The 19,870-nt window shown below is 37.5% G+C and overlaps 1 protein-coding gene across 3 annotated transcripts in view; it reads right to left on the bottom strand.

Annotated features, from left to right (window-relative positions):
• Positions 1-1,050: 1,050 nt before the first annotated feature.
• The window catches only part of TAFA1 (TAFA chemokine like family member 1), a 900,385-nt gene continuing 881,565 nt past the window's right edge, over positions 1,051-19,870 (bottom strand). For all 3 annotated transcript variants that reach the window (XM_069561846.1, XM_069561844.1, XM_069561845.1), the window contains exons 7-8: positions 7,803-7,927; positions 1,051-2,177 (exon numbers count right to left, since the gene is read on the bottom strand). In XM_069561846.1, the coding sequence (XP_069417947.1) occupies positions 2,160-2,177; positions 7,803-7,927 (143 nt within the window). In that variant the 3' untranslated portion in view covers positions 1,051-2,159. The remainder of the gene's footprint in view (positions 2,178-7,802; positions 7,928-19,870) is intronic.

Genomic DNA, 19,870 nt, shown 5'->3' on the forward strand with positions numbered 1-19,870 from the left:
GGATTCTGGAAGCCTTTTACTTTACTCCCCCGTTTTAGTCTTTCTTGAGGACACACAGTATCTTTTGATGTTTTAAAGGCTCTGAGAATCCCTTTAAATACTTCTACTTTATTTTGTTGAAAAAAATTTCCCTAATATATTTGATTATAGAAGTCTCTTGCTCCACATTTTGGGATGTACTGTTCTAGATAAATCTTTGGATTTATGACTTCAGTTTTCACCTCTGAAATTTATAGATGAAATCAATTTGTAACATATTACATGGTACATGGATATGGACCACAAAATTCAAGCAAGTCTGAATTGTTGATATGAATTTATGCTACCTCCTAGAAAATATTTGTTAAAGTGTTTAGGATGCTCAGATTTTGCAATAAGGTTTCCATTTCCATTTTTGGATGCTTCTATAGGCATTGAAGATGCAGAACAAATCCACCTAGCTAGAGTATTTATATATTCAATCAGATTTCAAGGTACATTAGAAGAGATGAAAGAGCCTCTGGATTTTACCCAAAGGTTAACTGAAAAATCCACTCTAGGAGACCCACTGTGCCACTGATCTGGTAATAGGCCCTAATAACACATATTCTGGAGAAAAGACTTTGGAGGGAAAAAACACACTTGCAGTATGATCTGATAAGTAACAGGAATGTACAGTAATATTATGCTCTACCGGAGTGCTAACATATCTACTTAAACAAGAATTTAAGTAGATAGTCTTTCTTAAAATTGTCAGCTAAGTAACTCTAAAAAAACAAGATGGACACAAATTGATCTTTGGGGGGCTGAGCCCTATATGTATCATCCAGGTGATCACTTTGGAAGCCCAATAATAGGATTTGACATTTCATCTTGCTGGCTGAGGACACTGAATTTCTAGTAATGAATTTCTAGTTTTCAGATTATTAGAGTTGGAAATATTGGTTATGATGGCAGCAATGACCTTGTGCAAATAATTCTTGTGGACTATATGTCACTACATGAATGTTCTCTGGATTTGGCTAACTCTGATTGAGGGAAAATAAATGGCAAAGGAAGAGGACACAGTGATTTAGAAAGAAGTTATTTACCACTTTAATAGGGCTGTCCAACATTTGGTCACACAGATCATTCTGAAACCTAACTGCTTTAACAGTCTTTCCATCTCACCAGAAGAGATCTCTGAATACTCTTGGAAAAATCAAATCAAATGTAGAAAGAGGTGCCATGATAAGACTTGTTGCTACAGCACTATGTTATTAATGATGTCAAACTTTGGATTTAATCAGAGGACATTTCTGCAGTTTAGGATAGCTATACAAAGCCTTAAGACACTGTATTTACAGAACTCAATACCGGGATCCATATTTGACCATCACTCTGTCGGAGTCTTAACAGCATGGTGGAGTGGCTCCCTCAAGAATCCTTGTTTTTCTTTATCTGTGGAAAAGCTAGTAGTTCTAAAAATATTTTCCTGGAAGAGGTTAGAACGGTATTATATATCAATTGAATATAAAGTATGGTTATGTAAGCCAAGCTTGCATGCTAATATTGTACAGGATAGAAAACAACAAGTCAGGATGATGTGCTTCCTCGGACCATCTGTAGAAACAGAAGGGAGCTCTTGCCTCGGTGTTGTTTTGATGCCTCAGATTCCAGGGGTCCACCTGTAGCTGGCCTTCCAGTGTCAGTGCCATGCCCACCTCTCAAAAGGGCACATGTTTTCCTTGCCGATAGCAAAAGAAATGACAAGAAAACAAAACAAAACATCCAAAACTCAAAGACGCACACCAGCCATCTCAAACTGTGGTACAGTTCATTTCTTGAAGAGAATATATAATATTTCAAAATATTATGTATATACATGTATTTCAAGTGGTACAAAGTAACTATAGATCCAAATGAGAAGACAGTTGATCGTTCTTCGTAATCCCAAAAAATTTGCATTGAGAAAACCCATTTTTTTTTCTTAACCCACTTTCCATGGTACCGTCAAAACTTCAGGTCTTCTCCCTCTAGGATACTCTGTGATACACAGTAAAAGCACTGTGTTTATCTGGTAATCAGTCAAAGTGCAAATAAGAAATCCATTTGGCTTCTAATGTATAAGATGTTTTAACTTTTTAAAATGTATTTTCCGCAGAGTTGATTTTCCTCTATTACTATAACAAATGCTTCCGTTAGGTTCTTGGGTGAATCTGAAAGCAAAGAGAGAAAGAAAGAAATTTCAGGAAGAGAAGAAGGAAAAGAAGGCACAAAGAAAGATGATTAGGAGGAAAATTAAGGACACCATGAATTTTTAGGATGTTGCTTCTTTCAAGCGCACTGAAATAAAAAATGTTCAAGCCTAGAGCAGTAGTTTTCAAACAGTGATCAAAGCACATGCACAGGCCACCATATTTTATCAATTCACTAATTTTTGCCACAAGTGAGGACACAGACTCTTGGAGCAATGGTTAAGAAAGACTGCGAGCATCGGTATGCAACCTACGTAACTGTGGGGAGCCCTGTGCCGAAAAGGACCTCACACTTGGTTTAATGACCTGCAACTGCCATCTTGAAATTCTTAGTAATATTTAAAAAGGGGTTTTGTGTTTTCATTCTGTACTGGACTCTTTCTGTAAATTATGTAGTTATTCCTATGTCTGTCTGATGAGAATGTCATGAGAAGGAAATTCATTAGCCTTGTCATGTTGGTCGCTCGTAAGATGCAGAGGGGTGGCACAAGGTGAAGTTATTGCCAAGGTTGGATCACACTTGTTGAGGAATTTAAGAGACCTTTGCAAGGCGAGAAACTGTTCCACTCAAACAATGATATAGTTTTCAAGGGCAATCAATGGCATACTTCTATAACTGCTGATGTCATTCAATCCATTCAAATAATGGTCCCAAAGACTCAAATTCAGAAGGATGCATGCATGAAGAATCACTGGTTTAGAGCATGATGATGGTTCTAATAAAGTTGAAGGTTCTATTCTAGAGTTCTAGGACTTAAAACAGTTTTCTCCATCATCTCTTAATTCTTTATAGTTTTAGAAACTGAGTATTCTGAGTCCAGGAGTGAAGTCCATTTAAAGCTTTCAGGGTTAGGTAGGAATGGTAATACATGCTTGCATTCAAAAGTTGGTTGGGCCAGGGGCAGAATGTATAAGAAAACTTCACAGATTTATTTTTTTACTCTTTCCGTACAAATAACAGATACTTTCAAACTTTGGTTTCTTATAGTCCAGTGGTGTTTATGACATTTTTCACTGTCTTCTTTTCCACCAAAAGGAAGGAGAAAGAGACATTTCCAAAACTAATCTGGAATTGCCTTTAAAAAAAAAATGTGTAATGACCCTCTCTCTCTCCCCATCCCACCCGACTTTAGGCTCTATCCTTCGTGGAAGACCAGGGGCCATGTCATGACCATCATCACATTCCCAAGACTTTAACTTTAGAGAATAGAGGTTTAATACTATTTATTAGTTAAAGAAATGAATGAGCACACTTGGATCATTTGTGGCAATTTTGATAGCAGTTTATTCTTTAAGAAGATAGTTTACTCTTCCTGCAGTCTCTAAATACCACTCCCACTCCAGCCTCCCCTCTTTCCCCTTCATTTCTCTCTCTCTCTCTCTCTCTCAAAGGCATCTCTTGCAAAACGAACAGATGAGATCAAGACTGTCAAGACTCTCAGAACCTTTCATGCCTGGTGGAATTTGGAGTGAAGAAGCTGGAATATGTCAAAGCTGGTATTTTACTCCTCAGTTATATTAAAAAAACAAAACAAAACATTGGGGTGATTACAGTGGGTGGAGATATGCAAAGCCATTAGGAGGATAAGGCCAGGAGGCTGTGGACAAATGACTCTGGTGAATTGCACTAGGTGAGTCACAGGGCATATCACATCTGAAAAGATGGCTATTGTGGTTAGGTGTATAATCTGAGGGGTTAGGTTGCAATCTGAGGTCTGTAACTTACTCTTTTAGGGAATGAGACTTTACAGTGTACACTAACTGTTGATCTCCTCACTAATGTGAAGGACATTAACATACTTGGATGAAGGAAATCCAAGAAATTGCTGGATATTTGCCCAGATATAAAACCAGATTACGTTTTGGTATTTTAATCTACTAATTTTCCTTCCCGAGTGATTTTGGATTTGTCCTCATTTTATTCCCTTCCTCTTCCTGTCCGCAATCAACCACTGTTCACTTTCTACACATAAATTATTACAGCATTGTCAGACAACTTATTTCCTCAAAGGGGAAGTCTAGCTTTCTGAATTAAGTCATTATTCCTGAATACACAAGGTAGTAGATTCTTTCCTGAATACATAGACTATAGCCTCTTCACCTTTCACACTTATGCTTTTCCTCCATCAGCTTAAAGAAAAGAGATAAACCAATGGGTATCCACAACCATAGGAAAAAAATCTCTAGTCAATATTTAGGCAGGTTAGTCTTGCTACAAACTACCTACAAAGCAATGTAATTAAAAAAAAAAAAAAACACAAAACTGAAGCCATGATCAAGGAGGAACAGGGGTAAAATTTAGTCAACTTACGTTTTTCATATATCAGTTTAAAGAAAAGGGATAAACTAATGGATATCTAAAACTATAGGAAGAAAATCTCTAGCCAATATTTAGGTAGTTTAGTCTTGCTCCAAATTCCTAACAAAGCAATTTGATAAAACAATGCAAGCTATGATCAAGCAGGAACAGTGTTAAAGTTTAGCTAAGAAGCTTCACCCAGATGCACCAAGCTTCTCCTCAGAAGGCATCTATCTTACTGTGCCCATGCAAAGTTTTTGGAGCACCTCTCAAGTGTGATTACTTTCTCTCCATAGCGTGGCATTCAGGAAGTTTCCTCTTTCCCTATGATTTATTCTGCCAAGTCTCCTGAAGGGGAAGCCTCTGCTTGATTCCACTTATCTTTTCTCCTTCCTTCTGAGTTTTATTGCACCCAGATCCAATTTCCTCAAGATTTTCCTTCAGATTGTGGCCTGTTACCCTGGCTAGTCTATATTCTGTGGTATCTGGTGGGTTAAATGAAACACTGAATTTCTACTCTCCATCTTCCTTAAAAAATGAGCATTCTAAAAATTTAAATTAAAGCACACTTTGAACCATCTTTTGTTTATTGACATTTCAAAAAATGCTGAGAATTTTGGCTTAGGATGATTAGTTGGGAAGTAACTCACACAATAGGGAGTTTATATGAAAAAAAAAAAAATGTAGGGAGAAAGCCTGAAGTCCCAGGAATCTTTCCACCAGATTTCTTTACACTGAATCTCCTTTTAAAAAATAAGTTTGCAGGAAATTTACAGTTGCCATTAGCAGTCTGAGTATGTTTCTTCAGTTTTCTGCTTCTGTTTTTTTCTTAAAGAACTCTTTGAACCAATGTTACCCATACAACAAAAAGAGGTGATTTTCTTTATTCTTCCTTTCACTTTAATAAGGTCTTGAATTTTTTACCCTAAAGATTACTTCTTAAAGGACAACGAAAACATATGATTCCTAATTAAAATACATCTGTGACTTAAACTTTTAAAAGTTAAATTACTAGGGATACTAGAAAAATTCATATAAAACCTATTTTTTAGAGCATATGATCTAAGGACTAGTGTTAACCATTTATATGGGATGGAGCGCCTGTGTATATCATTTGGACTTAACTTGTGGCTTTTGTGTTTAAAAGTGTTTATTTCATGAATGTCTTTGTAAAGAAGGGGGAAGAAAATATGTCAACTGCAGTGTTTGAGTTTTCGTAAGGTCTGAAACATTCAGCTTTCTCTACTGCCTTCTTTTTCCTTCTCTAAAGAGAGACTTGAGAATTCTTAGTTGACTGACATGCCACACACATGGCTATAGAGGACCCTCTTATTTCCTTGCCTGAAACAGATGTACACATCAGAAACAGGTACATCTTCTGCTTTTAAACTGCCTGTAAGGGTGATTTATTTCTCTTGTACTGTTCAACTATTTGGATTGCGTTCAGCCCACCTATGGCATAGTGAACACAATGTGTACTTGACTCTGTTACCATGATCAGATTCCACACACCATACTTTGGTGATTCAGAAGAATGTCTAGGATGTATTACCGCAAGCATGATGGTTTAAAAATATACTCTATGAAAGCCAAATAAAAGAAAGTGACACGAGTCACAAATAAGTAGCATTAAATTTCTCTGTTTTATTTTCTGTCAGCCAAAGAATCTTCTCATTGGTACTCTTGGAACTTTACATATCTAAATTCTGAAATATTTTGACTTGCATTATTGTTCTTTAAGGAGTTTTAAGTCTGAAAGTACTATGAGAACAAGGATTACCATCAATGAAGGGTGATTGGTTATCACTTGGAATAGGGAATGGAGATTTGGCAGAGAGTATGTCAACAACATGTTCAAAACAACGGCTATTGATTTCCAACCATACTGGCTAAAATGCAGAGTAGCTTAAAACTAACTTGCAAGGGTAGCTTCAAATTATCTGGTAAAATCATCTTCATGAAAAATGTAGCCAAAGGGAAACCAAAAAAATCCATACTCTAGACCAGCTAATTAAGATGACTTCTGGGGTATTAGCACAAACTAGGTTCAGTTTTAAACACTCTCTTCTGTAGATGTTGCACTGAAATGAAATACAATAGTCCAGATTGAACTTCTTGGCACCTTCAATTTGTAGGTTAACAAGATAGGATGATTTTGACAAGCCTTCTGGCTGCAAGCCAGGGACGTAGAGCCATTTACTGGCTAACGTGGTCAGCATAGGCAACTAAACTAGAAAAACAGAGCCTTCACTTATAAAAAGTTTCATAAAGTGTTATGTTTTCTGTATCACAAAAATGCAAGAACCAATTTTATTTTTTGAAATGAAAATTCTGAGAAGAAAGACCAGGTTAAGACTCATGATTGAGGGGCTGGAATCAGATATGCCCTTTGAAATTTGGATCATTCTTTTGGAAACTTACAAGTTCAACATATTGGAATTTTAACTAGTGGAGCTTGCTTTAAAAAGTACCCAGTACTTGCAACATATTCACACATAACAGGGCTGATATTCTCATGGTTCATGTACATATCACCATGCTGACTGTTAAAATACAAATAGACTTTTGTACTAATAGAGTTTTGTATAGTGAATAGTTACTGTCTTACACACCCTAAAGGACCCCCCTCGGTACCCCCATTAGAACTTCCAAACTTTCTTATGAACCAGTAACTACAGAGTCAACAACTGGCCTAGACTGGCTTCTCTAACCTTTTCCAGCCTCATGACACCAGTTCTGATGGGCTGGGTAGCCTCATACACATCATTACATATTTTGAAGCCAATTCCTGTTTCAACCACACAAAGCAAAGAACAATTATTCACATCAGAGAAATCTTTCATTTCCCTAAAAGGGCATCAAAAATTCCTTTAAACAACCTTTAGAAAATAGCAGTACTTAAATGCAGAGCTTTTTAGAAAACCATCTGGATGAATTAGGTAAGATCTTATTTTATTATCTATTCTGAGCACCATAGATGTCCAATGCATTATCCAAATACCCGCCTCACTGCCCCTCTTCCCTTTGGCGATGGCAGCCTAGCTTTGTTTATGAGTCCATAACAGACACACTAAACTGCTCAGTATGGAGAAGTCAAGTTCAATCTCTAACTTCTCTTTGATGGATGGACACTGATCTGAACCATCAAAAATAGTTTCTGCTGGGGAAAAGGCTTCTTTCTCTCCTGTTCAAAGCTTCTCTGGGTGCTCTTTATACAACCCAAAGGCAAACAGTACAGTTTGTAACATGCATGAGACATTTGGGAAAACAAAAAACAAAAAACTTACTCTTGTGGTCTTGATTTTATTGCCTGTAGCACACATCCATCCAGAATTATCAGGGAGTGTCTTACACTCTTCTCCTTCTAGACAAGGCTCCATCTCACACCACCATTTCCCAATCACAATGGAGGCTGTGCAAAGACAGGAAACAAGTTTGTTGCAATTCATCCAATCTGGCATGAGACTGTGTCCTTCTATAGATGTTAATGTTCTATGAGACACATTAGGTCCTTTTTAACCTTTCATGATTGGCTAAGAACACTATTAAGAAGAGTAAGATTTTAACTTAAAACATCTTCAAATGCAAATATAATGATGCCATCTGGTTTCATCAAGCTACATTTTGTCCAGAATCTCCTTGTATGATGAAAATATGAAGAATGGGGGCATTTACTTGTTAGAGAAACTTCTGCGTTTGCTTTGTAGATCAAGACTTTGGTACTTTCTTTTCAGTGTGAGGGACAAAAGGACTAAATGTTCTTTAGAATGACTGACCGAGCTGTTCTTTTTCAGAAAGGCCAGTTTATTCACCCCCAGCATTAGGGTTTATCTCTCAGCCTAGGGCCTTTGAGAATTTCAAAGGCCCACTGAAAAAAAGAAAAAAATGAACTGATGGAAAATACAAAAGAAAGCCTGAGAAATTAAAACCAAGAGTCACAATAAAGGAAATTATTTGTTTACAGTCAAAAGTGTATTTGATGTGAGCTTTCAGTGTGTTTCCTTTCAATGTGTTTGAGGTGATATGAGTGGAAATTTTAAAACCTGAGCCTCAGATAAAACAGCTCTACTTTTTAGGGTGACACCGAGGAGGACCACATTAGGAAGCTGGCAATGAATTTAGTGGCTGGATTTATAACACACTTTTTTGGATAATGAGATTTTATAAAACTAGAGACTGGATTCACTCAGTACAAATCAAGCAGCCCCAGAGCTTTAATATCTTGAGTTAAAATGATTTCTGCCTAAGCATTGGTCATTTCTGAGGATCCTCAAGACATTGGTTTTTTTTATTTTTATTTTTTACCAAATTCACCTAGCTTTTTCATGAAAAATCCTTAAGATATCTGTGAGTGTTTCTTTTGTGATACTTTCCAAATGGCTGTCTTTACACTGAACTGGAACACTAGGTCTTTATCCAAAAAAAAAAAGTCACTTTTCAATCCCTCACATTCCCACGTTGTCTCTACCATGATGTTTTGTCTCAAAACAACAAAGAATTGAGCTGCAGGAGTTGCTTGTATATTTTTGAGATTAGTTGTTTGTCAGTAGCTTCATTTGCTATTATTTTCTCCCATTCTGAAGGCTGTCTTTTCACCTTGCTTATAGTTTCTCAATTCCAGAAAAATAAACGACCCAATCAAAAAAACGGGCCAAAGAACTAAATAGACATTTCTCCGAAGAAGACATACAGACGGCTAACAAACACATGAAAAGATGCTCAACATCACTCATTATCAGAGAAATGCAAATCAAAACCACAATGAGGTACCATTTCATGCCAGTCAGAATGGCTGCGATCCAAAAGTCTACAAGCAATAAATGCTGGAGAGGGTGTGGAGAAAAGGGAATCCTCTTACACTGTTGGTGGGAATGCAAACTAGTACAGCCACTATGGAGAACAGTGTGGAGATTCCTTAAAAAACTGAAAATAGAACTGCCATATGACCCAGCAATCCCACTGCTGGGCATGCACACCGAGGAAACCAGAATTGAAAGAGACACATGTACCCCAATGTTCATCGCAGCACTGTTTATAATAGCCAGGACATGGAAGCAACCTAGATGTCCATCAGCAGATGAATGGATAAGAAAGCTGTGGTACATAAACACAATGGAGTATTACTCAGCCGTTAAAAAGAATACATTTGAATCAGTTCTAATGAGGTAGATGAAACTGGAGCCGATTATACAGAGTGAAGTAAGCCAGAAAGAAAAACACCAATAGAGTATACTAACACATATATATGGAATTTAGAAAGATGGTAACAATAACCCTGTATGCGAGATAGCAAAAGAGACACAGATGTATAGGACAGTATTTTGGACTCTGTGGGAGAGGGAGGGGGGAATGATTTGGGAGAATGGCATTGAAATATGTATAATATCATATAAGAATTGCCAGTCTAGGTTCGATGCAGGGTACAGGATGCATGGAGCTGGTACACTGGGATGACTCAGAGGGATGGTACGGGGAGGGAGGTGAGAGGGGGGTTCAGGATGGGGAACACATGTACACCCGTAGTGGATTCATGTTGATGTATGGCAAAACCAATACAATATTGGAAAGTAATTAGCCTCCAATTAAAATAAATAAATTTAAATTAAAAAACAAAACAAAACAAAGAAATCACAGGACATCTCTTAACATCACAGGGCATTAATGTTAAAATGAAATGGGGTTCATGGTGTAGGGAAGCAGGAACACATTAAAATTCTCTATCCATCCAGCATACCCTAGAGAGATCAGACTGCTACCGCAGAAGCAGAATGGCTTAAATATCCATTTATCTGCATTTAAGTTTCCCTCTTCCACACTTTTCTTATTTCAGACTTCCCCTCCTTTAGAATTCAGTCTTCCTCAAACTTCCCTTTGAACAAAAATTATTCTGCAGGATTACATATGCAAAATCATGTCTACTCTATGGTCAAATAAAGATTTTTTTTCAAGGATAACTTTGCCTACATTTGATATACACCTTACATGTAGACTAGACCAAATCACAGAAAACACAACTCCATTGGACAGAGCAAGCAGAGGAAGTAAAAATCTTGCGTATTGTTCTATCCATATGCAAAACAAGGTGATATTTTTGAAAAACTCAGACTAAAAACAGAAAACACAAATCCTCTACAGCAAGGGTCTCCAGCCTCTGGACCATGGACCTGTTTCACCTTCAGATCAGCAGTGGCATTACATTGGAAATAAAGTGCACAAAGGGCTTCCCAGGTGGCTCAGACAGTAAAGTACCTGTCTGCAAGGCATGAGAATCAGGTTCAATTCCTGGGTTGGGAAGATCTGGAGAAGGGAATGGCAACTCATTCCAGTATTCTTGCCTGGAGAATTCCATGGAAGGAGCCTGGCGGGCTACAGTCCATAGGGCTGCAAAGAGTCAGACACGACTGAGCGACTAACACAAAAGGCACAATAAATGTAATGCTCTTGAATCATCCTGAAAGATCCCCCCACACCCAGTCCGTGGAAAAGCTGTCTTCCGCAAAATCAGTCCCAGGTACCACAATGGTGGGGATCACTATTCTAGAGGGTCCAAAATGATTATGAATGCTTTGAATGATTTTCTTTTTAATAGTAGCGTTCAGTATCAGGATGTGGAGTAGAAGAAGAATCTTGTTATAAATTAAGAGGCCTTATTTGTGTGAACTAATAGGTTGTCAATACTAAATAGAGAAGCATATATTTTGGAAGCAAGAAAAGCATATGTTGAGTTGAAGGGGAATAAAACCAAACAGCAAAGCTTTCAGGAACATAAGATACAAGTCAGTGTTTGGCAGTGCTTCTCAAGAGCTTCCAAGTTGAGGCTCCCTTCTGGCTTAAGTTCGGTCGCACACAAGCCAATGACACTTGCCGTGCTTGTCCCCTTAAAGCCCACCTAATATTTCAGAATTGTGCCCTGCATCTCAACCACCAAGAACAGAGACCCTATGATCTTTGCTTGGAGGGGAAACTGCCTTTCCCAAAGGTCTTAGATTTAGCATCTGTCCCCCTTCATTCACAGAGGCTCACAGATAATGAACAACTGCTGGTAAGGTCAGCCGTTAGTATCTTTGCCTCTTTCTAAAGGACCCCGTTCCGTCTTCTTCAGGCTGCTCTTTGCCCTCTCACAGCTGACCTACTTTGTTGCAAGCTAACAAAGCAGCTTCTCCCCTTTCTCTCAAGCATTAATATCTCCCGAATGAACATGTAGGCTGTAGGAAAAGCAATGCACCTCAAATCCTGAGTATCACTTTTAATTCAAGTTTATAAAGACTCACCAGCATGGAGGGAAAGAGAAAAAGCTTTTTAAGAATAAAAATGTCCCAGATCTGCCGATGGTCTCGAAAAATTCATATTACAGTTGCTTCTCCTACATGGAGTTTGATGACTTGGTATTCCCTCCGGCTTTTTAGAATCTAGTTCATTTTTCCAGGATAGCTTTTCTAAAGATGCTATTAGACCTGTGTTGTTTCTGCTTTATGCATTACACAGTCATTTTAATACCTATTATTTTATGGCCTAGGTCAAAATATAGTTTCTCATCCCCCCCCTTTTTTATGAACTCACATTCCCTGAAATATCTTTTAAAGAATTCACAAAGAAAGGATTTAAAAATTACCTTCTCTTCTCCAATTTGGAAGCTACTGAAAACCTTCTGAATATTGGACAAGGAATGAACAATTGGATTTAATAAAATGAGCTAATATTAATGCTAGTTTATTTTTTAATGATTTTTCTTACAGAGGTAAGTATAATAATAAAACTGTAAATATAAATAATTCTAAGATACCTTGCATTATAATGGTCAGTTCAATAATACAAATGATAACTGACATTTCTGAATACTTCTTGTGTGTCTCTATGTTAGATACTTTTAAATGTATTATTTCATTCTTCAAAGCAATCCTATGAAGTAGATATCATGAGACCATTTGTTTTTTTAGATGAAAAAAAATAAGGCCCAGAAAGTTTAAGTAACTTTCCGAAGCTTATACAGGTAGAGTTCAGAAATTTACACAAGAATTCAGGTCTGCTTGACCATAAAAACCCATGTTTTCCACCATGATAATGCTAACTCATTTTAGTTGTGAGTTTAAAAATCATAGTTCTCTAAGAAAAACATGTATTGACTTAAGAGTGGATGAATGAATTCTCTCTGCTCTATTATTATTGAAAATAAATTTTGTATCAACCTGAACACTTGCAGAAAACAAAAACATTCAGCTTTTTGCAGAATTAACTTAAAAAATAATTTGGGAAGGAACAGTTGATCACACTCGTTTCTTCCTAGTCTCAGCTACATGTTGCTTCATTTCATTTGTCATAGCATTTTAAGAGAAATTCCCACTAGTGAACACTTTATGAATCTATAAGAAACTTATGAGGTAGATGTCTAACTGCTCTAAGAACTTTTCTCTCTTAGAAGAACTGAATTAATTAAATATCAGCTGCAAAACCCAACTCTCTCTTATGTGTGGTGATTGTGAAAAAGAATCTTAAAAGTCCCTTTTAACCCTGGGATTCTGAGATTCTATGAATGTGCCATGTTCAGGAAAATATCTGATCTTCAACTTTTTCAAGAATGTTCATCTTTCCTTGAGAGATTCTTAAAATCACTAAGGCCACTTTAATCATGAGTCTTGATTTCGCCCTTATACCAGGTCCTATTGCTATCAAGCAGAAGACAGACTATAAAAGGAGAGTGAATCCATCTTTTGGTGATAAATTGTAAATGGAGCAGAAATCCCATTTTAAAAAAAATTTTTCGGTTGTTGTTCACTGTGAGGAATTTTCCCATGAAAATAGAATGGGATATAATAAGCAATGGGTTTAATATATATTAAAAAATACTGTCTAACAATTGTCCTTTTTAAAAAATCATTTCAGCAGATAATGTTTGAGTTGTGGTTCAGCAAATGTTTATTGGGTACTTTGCATAGTCAAAGCTCCCTGATTTGCTGAGAGTAATAAAATAATGAACATGACATAGTCCCTACCCTGAGAGCCTACAGCTTGGCTCAGGGTTTTTCAATATGAACACTATTGGTATTTTAGCATGAATTATGGTAAAGAGAAATAAATGAACAAAAATTGCTCCTCCAGTAGTAAATATGATGAGGTACTAGAACAGCAGCCTCACGATTAGGAGTAGTAGGAAAATAGAAACTCTTAGTAAGATTGTAGAAGTTTCTTAAAGCAAGGAGCCTGAGCTTAAAAAAAATCGTTTTGTCATTAACTTATTTTTTAAGGAAAGGTAAGTCATTGAGGATTCTTAATTTTCCAAGCAAAGGGAGGACCTATTTATAGGAGTGACTGGGGGAAGATGAATTTGGCAGTGATATGCAAGATGCAAGAAGGAAGAAGCAAGCACCTGAAATGCCAGGTAAGCACCACTGCATTCAGACAGAGAAGCGACAGGTCTTGAGTTTTGGTTGCCTGCTCTAGAATTGTGAAACACGGAAGAGTGGAAAGTGATATTAGGAACAGTTGGGGGAAATACAATTGCCAGTATCTCAACCATGTTAATTGTAATCCTAACCACACTGGACACTAATTATTAGCTTATGTGCCAGGGGCTTCTCTGGTGGTATAAGGGTAAAGAATTCGCCTGCCAAACAGGAGACCCGGGTTCAATTCCTGGATTGGGAGGATCCCTTGGAGAAAGAAATGGCAACCCATTCCAGTCTTCTTGCCTGGGAAATCCCATAGACAGAGGAGCCTAGCAGGCTACAGTCCATGGGGTCACAAAGAGTAGGGCATGACTTAGCAACTCAACAGCGACAGCAAACAGTTCTCATGCCTGCATACTCCCTCTACTCACTAGATAGTGAATTCCTTGAGGGCACAGATCATATTACATTCATCTTTGAAAGGGATACAGTAGCTTAAGACAGGTCCATTCACTCATAAATGAATGAATAAAACAATGAAACAAAAAAAGGGAAAGAAAAAATAGTGACTATTTCAAAGGATTGTGAGGATCACATGAGAAATTCATCCCAAGCACTTAGTATTGTCTAGCATTCAGCAAATGTTTAATAAATATTAGCTATTATTATCATCAGCAGCAGTGTCATTTTAGTACTCAAGAGAATAAAATCATCCCCAAAAAGAAAAGGCAATTCTTCACAAAGTTAGCAACTACACCATTGTTCTTCAATATTATGCCAAACTCTCAGCTCGCTTCTATGACTTATGAGAGTTTGAGCATAAATTAAATGATTGAACATATGATTGCATTCATGTTCCCAGAAGTAGGTTATAAGTACATCAATCATGACAAATTTCCAGGCTCATTTTTGTGCAACCTGTCACGCAATTTAAAGCAATGGCTGGGATTCCATTAGAAGAATGGGACAGCTCTCCAGCCTCCATTTTTGCGCAGGTTGTTGGAACAGCTGTTACGAGGCTCTTTTTCAAAAGACCTGCAGTGACTCCCTGTGTGTGATTGTCTTTATCAAAGGAAATGGAAAATTAAGGGTACTGAATTACATTGTCTGTAGATATTCTAAGCTCCCTCTTTCTTATAAGCTCACATTTAAGAATTGGATCCAGTTTGGAGGGACTGGGGAATGGTTAAGACTCTAAACTCTTGGGTGGGTGATAGAGCGACCCAGGTTTGAACCTTAACTCCATCACTTATTGGTAGAATGGCTTCTGAAAGCTCTTTGGTTCAAGTCTCAGGTTCCTGAGTTATAAATGGAGTTAATAAAAATCACCACTGTAATTGTGAATTTTAGATGAAATAAGATACTTAGCACAATACCTAATAAGCTTAATGCTCAACACAGGGGAAATTATTACTATTATTTATCCATCTGTCCTCTAGCCAGCTATGTATGCATTCATGGAATTATCTTTACAGAGAGTGAGTGCCTTTTTCAGTGGAAGTTTATCCCAGTTTTGGGAGACATATATTTGCTTTTTTACTGTACTGATTAGACTGTACTACTTTATAGGATCTATAATATATTTCAGAGACATACACAGAATTAATAGCTGATGATAGAATTGATAAGCATTACTTCTCTTCTACTAATTCTATTCTAGTGCTTTTAAAACTGAGGCAGTTTTATCCTGGTGAGGGTAGAGGTGAGGATGTGGATTGTGAAATGGGCCATACTTAAAGCCACAAGATAAATGTGGTACAGTCTCCTTGAGTAATAGTTTTCCTTGAAGGTATTTGAAGAAAAAAGTTATCTTTTATTCATTTGAAAACTATTCATTAAGTATTGTGCTGGACATAAAAGAGACATGGTTTCTACCCCGAAGTGGCACACAATCTCTTGTAGGAAATAAACACTGTATGTAATGATGGGGCAACATGTGTTTACAAATAGTGATATGTAGAAAAATATGATGTGCTTTAAGGGAAACTAAATGGATCTGATTTAGAGTGTCAGCATGATGGCAGGAAAGAAGTCCCTCACCAAGGATGTAATCTAACCACCAAGTAATCACCAAAGTATCTTCATACGGAAGCAAATAAGTACATTTCTTATGAGATAAAAGGTTAACTTTACCTGAATTTTAAGATAAAACACAAAGAAGTATTGTACTTGTCATGGGCTGTCTTATCAGGATGCAAGGGTATCATCCCTACTGCTTTAGGGGGAAAAAAAAAAAAGCTGTCTGCTTGGTAAGAGAATTCTCAGACCCTTTGCCAGTTTAAGGGAGCACTCCTAATTCCTGTCAGCAGTAATATCCTTCTTTGTGGTCTGGACACCAGGACTGGAGTCTCTGGCTTATTTCGTGCTCTTAATACATGACAACTCTATTCGCACATCCACTTATAATTCAAACACTGGATGTTGGTCTTGCTTTCCTTAAACTGATGCTTTTGTTTTTGAACTTAATTCACATATATATATATATATTGCACTTATGTAAGCACATAATTTAAAATATATGCTTAAGAAAGAACACAAAGAATCAGTTATTAGACAAAAAATCCTATTGTACATTTCTCGTATTCTCAAATTTAACATTTTACGTTATAGACTAACTCTGAAGTTTACAGTAAATAGGAAGTGAAATTTTGTTATTTTTTCCAACAGTAGAAAACTTTACATTTTCCCCTCCTTAATTTTAAAAGTAATAAATATTCTTTTCTAGAATTCAAAGTACAGATAATTAGAAAAAGGAACATAAACCTAATTGCATTAGGCAGAGATAAACTGCTCCATTTCGGTATGTTTTTCCTAGACTTTCCCTCTGAGTATTCATGACATAGCATCCAAAATGATGTTTAAAAATGCAAATAATTTCCTATCATTCATCTCTTTAATCCAACAGTTCCCATTACAGAGAGTAAATCCTAAACTCCTTACAATGGCTTTCAAAGATCCACATCACCTGGCTCTTCCTATCTCCCAACCCATATTTTCCACCATCCCTATCTCCACCCATCTCCCCCCCATTTTGTTACCATCTCTCTGCCCCTCTAGCTCTTCTGCACACTTGTAAAGCTCTCTCTCTCTCTCTTTTTATGTGGCTAATCATCTGTCTGGGCTATGTTCTCCCAGAATTGACATTGTTGCTGCTGCTGCTGCTAAGTCGCTTTACTCGTGTCCGACTCTGTGCGACCCCATAGACAGCAGCCCATCAGGCTCCTCAGTCCCTGGGATTCTCCAGGCAAGAATACTGGAGTGGGTTGCCATTTCCTTCTCCAAAGCACGCATGCATGCTAAGTCGGTTCAGTCATGTCTGACTGTGTGAGACCCCATGGACAGCAGCCCAGGAGGCTCCTCTGTCCACGGAATTCTCCAGACAAGAATACTGGAGTGGGTTACCATTCCTTCTCCAGAACTGACATTGCTGCTGCTGCAGCTAAGTCGCTTCAGTTGTGTCCGACTCTGTGCGACCCCGTAGACAGCAGCCCACCAGGCTCCCTCGTCCCTGGGATTCTCCAGGCGAGAACACTGGAGTGGGTTGCCATTTCCTTCTCCAATGCATGAAAGTGAAAAGTGAAAGTGAAGTCACTCAGTCGTGTCCAACTCTTTGCGACCCCATGGACTGCAGCCTACCAGGCTCCTCCGTCCATGGGAGTTTCCAGGCAAGAGCACTGGAGTGGGTTGCCATTGCCTTCTCCGAGAATTGACATTAACCAGGCCTAATTTCAATTCTTTGTTCCCTAAGTGGCCTTTTTTGGATAACTTATCTAAACTAATTCATACTCTCTTACCTTGCCACTTCCCCTCATATTCTGCTTTGCTTTTTTTCATAGCACATACTACTACCCAAATTTACAGAATATGTTATTGACCCAATACTTCTCTTTTCCTCCCACCTGATGGTAAGCTCCATGAAGGTTTGGACTTTGTATTTCTGAATGGCTAGAACAGTGCTAGCACATAGTAGGTGGTTAACATATATATTTAAATTGCTTCAATAAATGTATTTACCAACACATACATGCAAACATATATCATATCATACCACACGCATGGTCTGTACACTTCTTTAAAACCTAAACACTAAATCATAAACATTCCCCCATGCCTATTATTAAGTAAGAGGCATCATTATCTTAATGCCTGCATAATGTCCCATAGGAGGGCTGTATAACTGATTTAACCAATCCCCTATTATTGGAAAGTTGTCTTTTTTTTTTTTTTTGGTTAGTTGCTATTAGAAAGGATGCTTATATGAATGACCTTGCACATACATCTTTGTAACGTATTTATTTCTCTAGCATGAATTCCAAGGAGTGGAATTTCTGAGTCAAAAGGTTAAAAAAAAAAAAAAAAGTTTGGTGCTTGGGCTTCCCTGGTGGCTAAGATGGTAAAGAGTCTGCCAGGAGTGCAGGAGACTCAAGTTCGATCTCTAGGTCAGGAAGATCCCCTGGAGAAGGAAATGGCAACCCACTCCAGTATCCTTGATTGGAAAATCTGATGGACAGAGGAGCCTGGCAGGCTACAGTCCATGGGGTCTCAAAGAGTTGGACATGACTGAGTGACTTCATTTTGGTGTTTGTGATATATATCATCAATAAGCCCCCCAGAAACTTGATACTAATTGGTATTTCCCATCGAAAGTACCCATTTCTCTGCACAGCTACACCAATACTTGTTTGCATTGTTAATGATTTCAGTGAATTATGGATTTTGTCTGTCTTTTGAGGGGTACAGAAACATATTGCTTACCTAGTGAGCCCAGCTAACTGCCAACTTTCATAGTCCAGCTTGACTATCAAAAGAGTGACTTAATACAATAATAAGGTCTCAATTTATTTGTGAATAATTCCTCCCTGAAGAAATCCGACTGAGAGGGCTGTCACAGAATAAAGACAATGGCATAGTGAAGGCACTAAGGCCCAAACAAAACCAAAACTACTATGCTGGAGTCCTTAGTGTGCACTGATATCTCTTGGAGGTCCCTAGTGGATAGTATGTGGCTACTGCACATAGATTGCTCAGGCTTAGCTAACCTGGTGTGGAAAATCTTGCTCTTTCTGAACAGAACAAGTGCTTATACTGTCCTTCTGAAATTCTATGTCCCTGTGGATTGTAAATTCAATCCGTTTACATTCATGGCAATAAATGGGAAGAGGGGTTAACATTGATGTGGGTATAAAGAGGAACTCCACAATGGTTCTGCATTTTAAATCAAAAGGGAAATCAGATTTTAAAGTGATATTTACAAGCAACTTTCAAGACACTTATACATCTGTATACCTTTTGGGTGCTAGCTCTTTGTTCTTACAACATGAGAAACTGCTCCTTGGAGGGATTATATTTATTTCTCAATTTGAAAAGGTAACTTTAAAGGTTATTATTAGACTATATAATATAGTTTATTTTCTAGACTGGCTACAGATTTAATAGAATCAAATAATATTAGTTAAGTACCATTTTTTCCTTTTCATAGGTAAGGTAATCACTTTTACAGTTATTGACATACAAAACTATCACTTTGGTTGGTTCCAGTTTGTAAGCGATCTCAAATATTAAATTACTCCCATAAAATTCTTGGCATCAAGATCCTTTGCAAAACCAGTGCCTGCTGTCTGAGCTGTAATGGGAAAGTTGCACACTGATTGTAAGGCCTTTCATTTTAATTTTGCTCCCACTAGAGAAGATTGATATAAATAAAATTTAAATAGAAAACATATTTCAGATGCCAGCAGTAGAAAAGACTTTGTCAGCCTAATGAAAAGGTATCAATTTTACTTGATTTTATTCAATAAACTGTGAGTCATTTTCTAAATGGATTAGATTAAAGGCAAGTTCAAACTCCCAGTGAGATGTTCTTGGCACTGAGGGAGACTTCAGACAAGGGAGAGAGAACAGGACACCTGGAACCTCTTAGGCCTCTTCAGATCTTTGCAAATTGATAGTAAGCTAGAGAGAAGTGTCTCAAA

This window comes from Ovis canadensis, chromosome 19, assembly GCF_042477335.2.
Source record: "Ovis canadensis isolate MfBH-ARS-UI-01 breed Bighorn chromosome 19, ARS-UI_OviCan_v2, whole genome shotgun sequence".
NCBI lineage: Eukaryota > Metazoa > Chordata > Mammalia > Artiodactyla > Bovidae > Ovis > Ovis canadensis.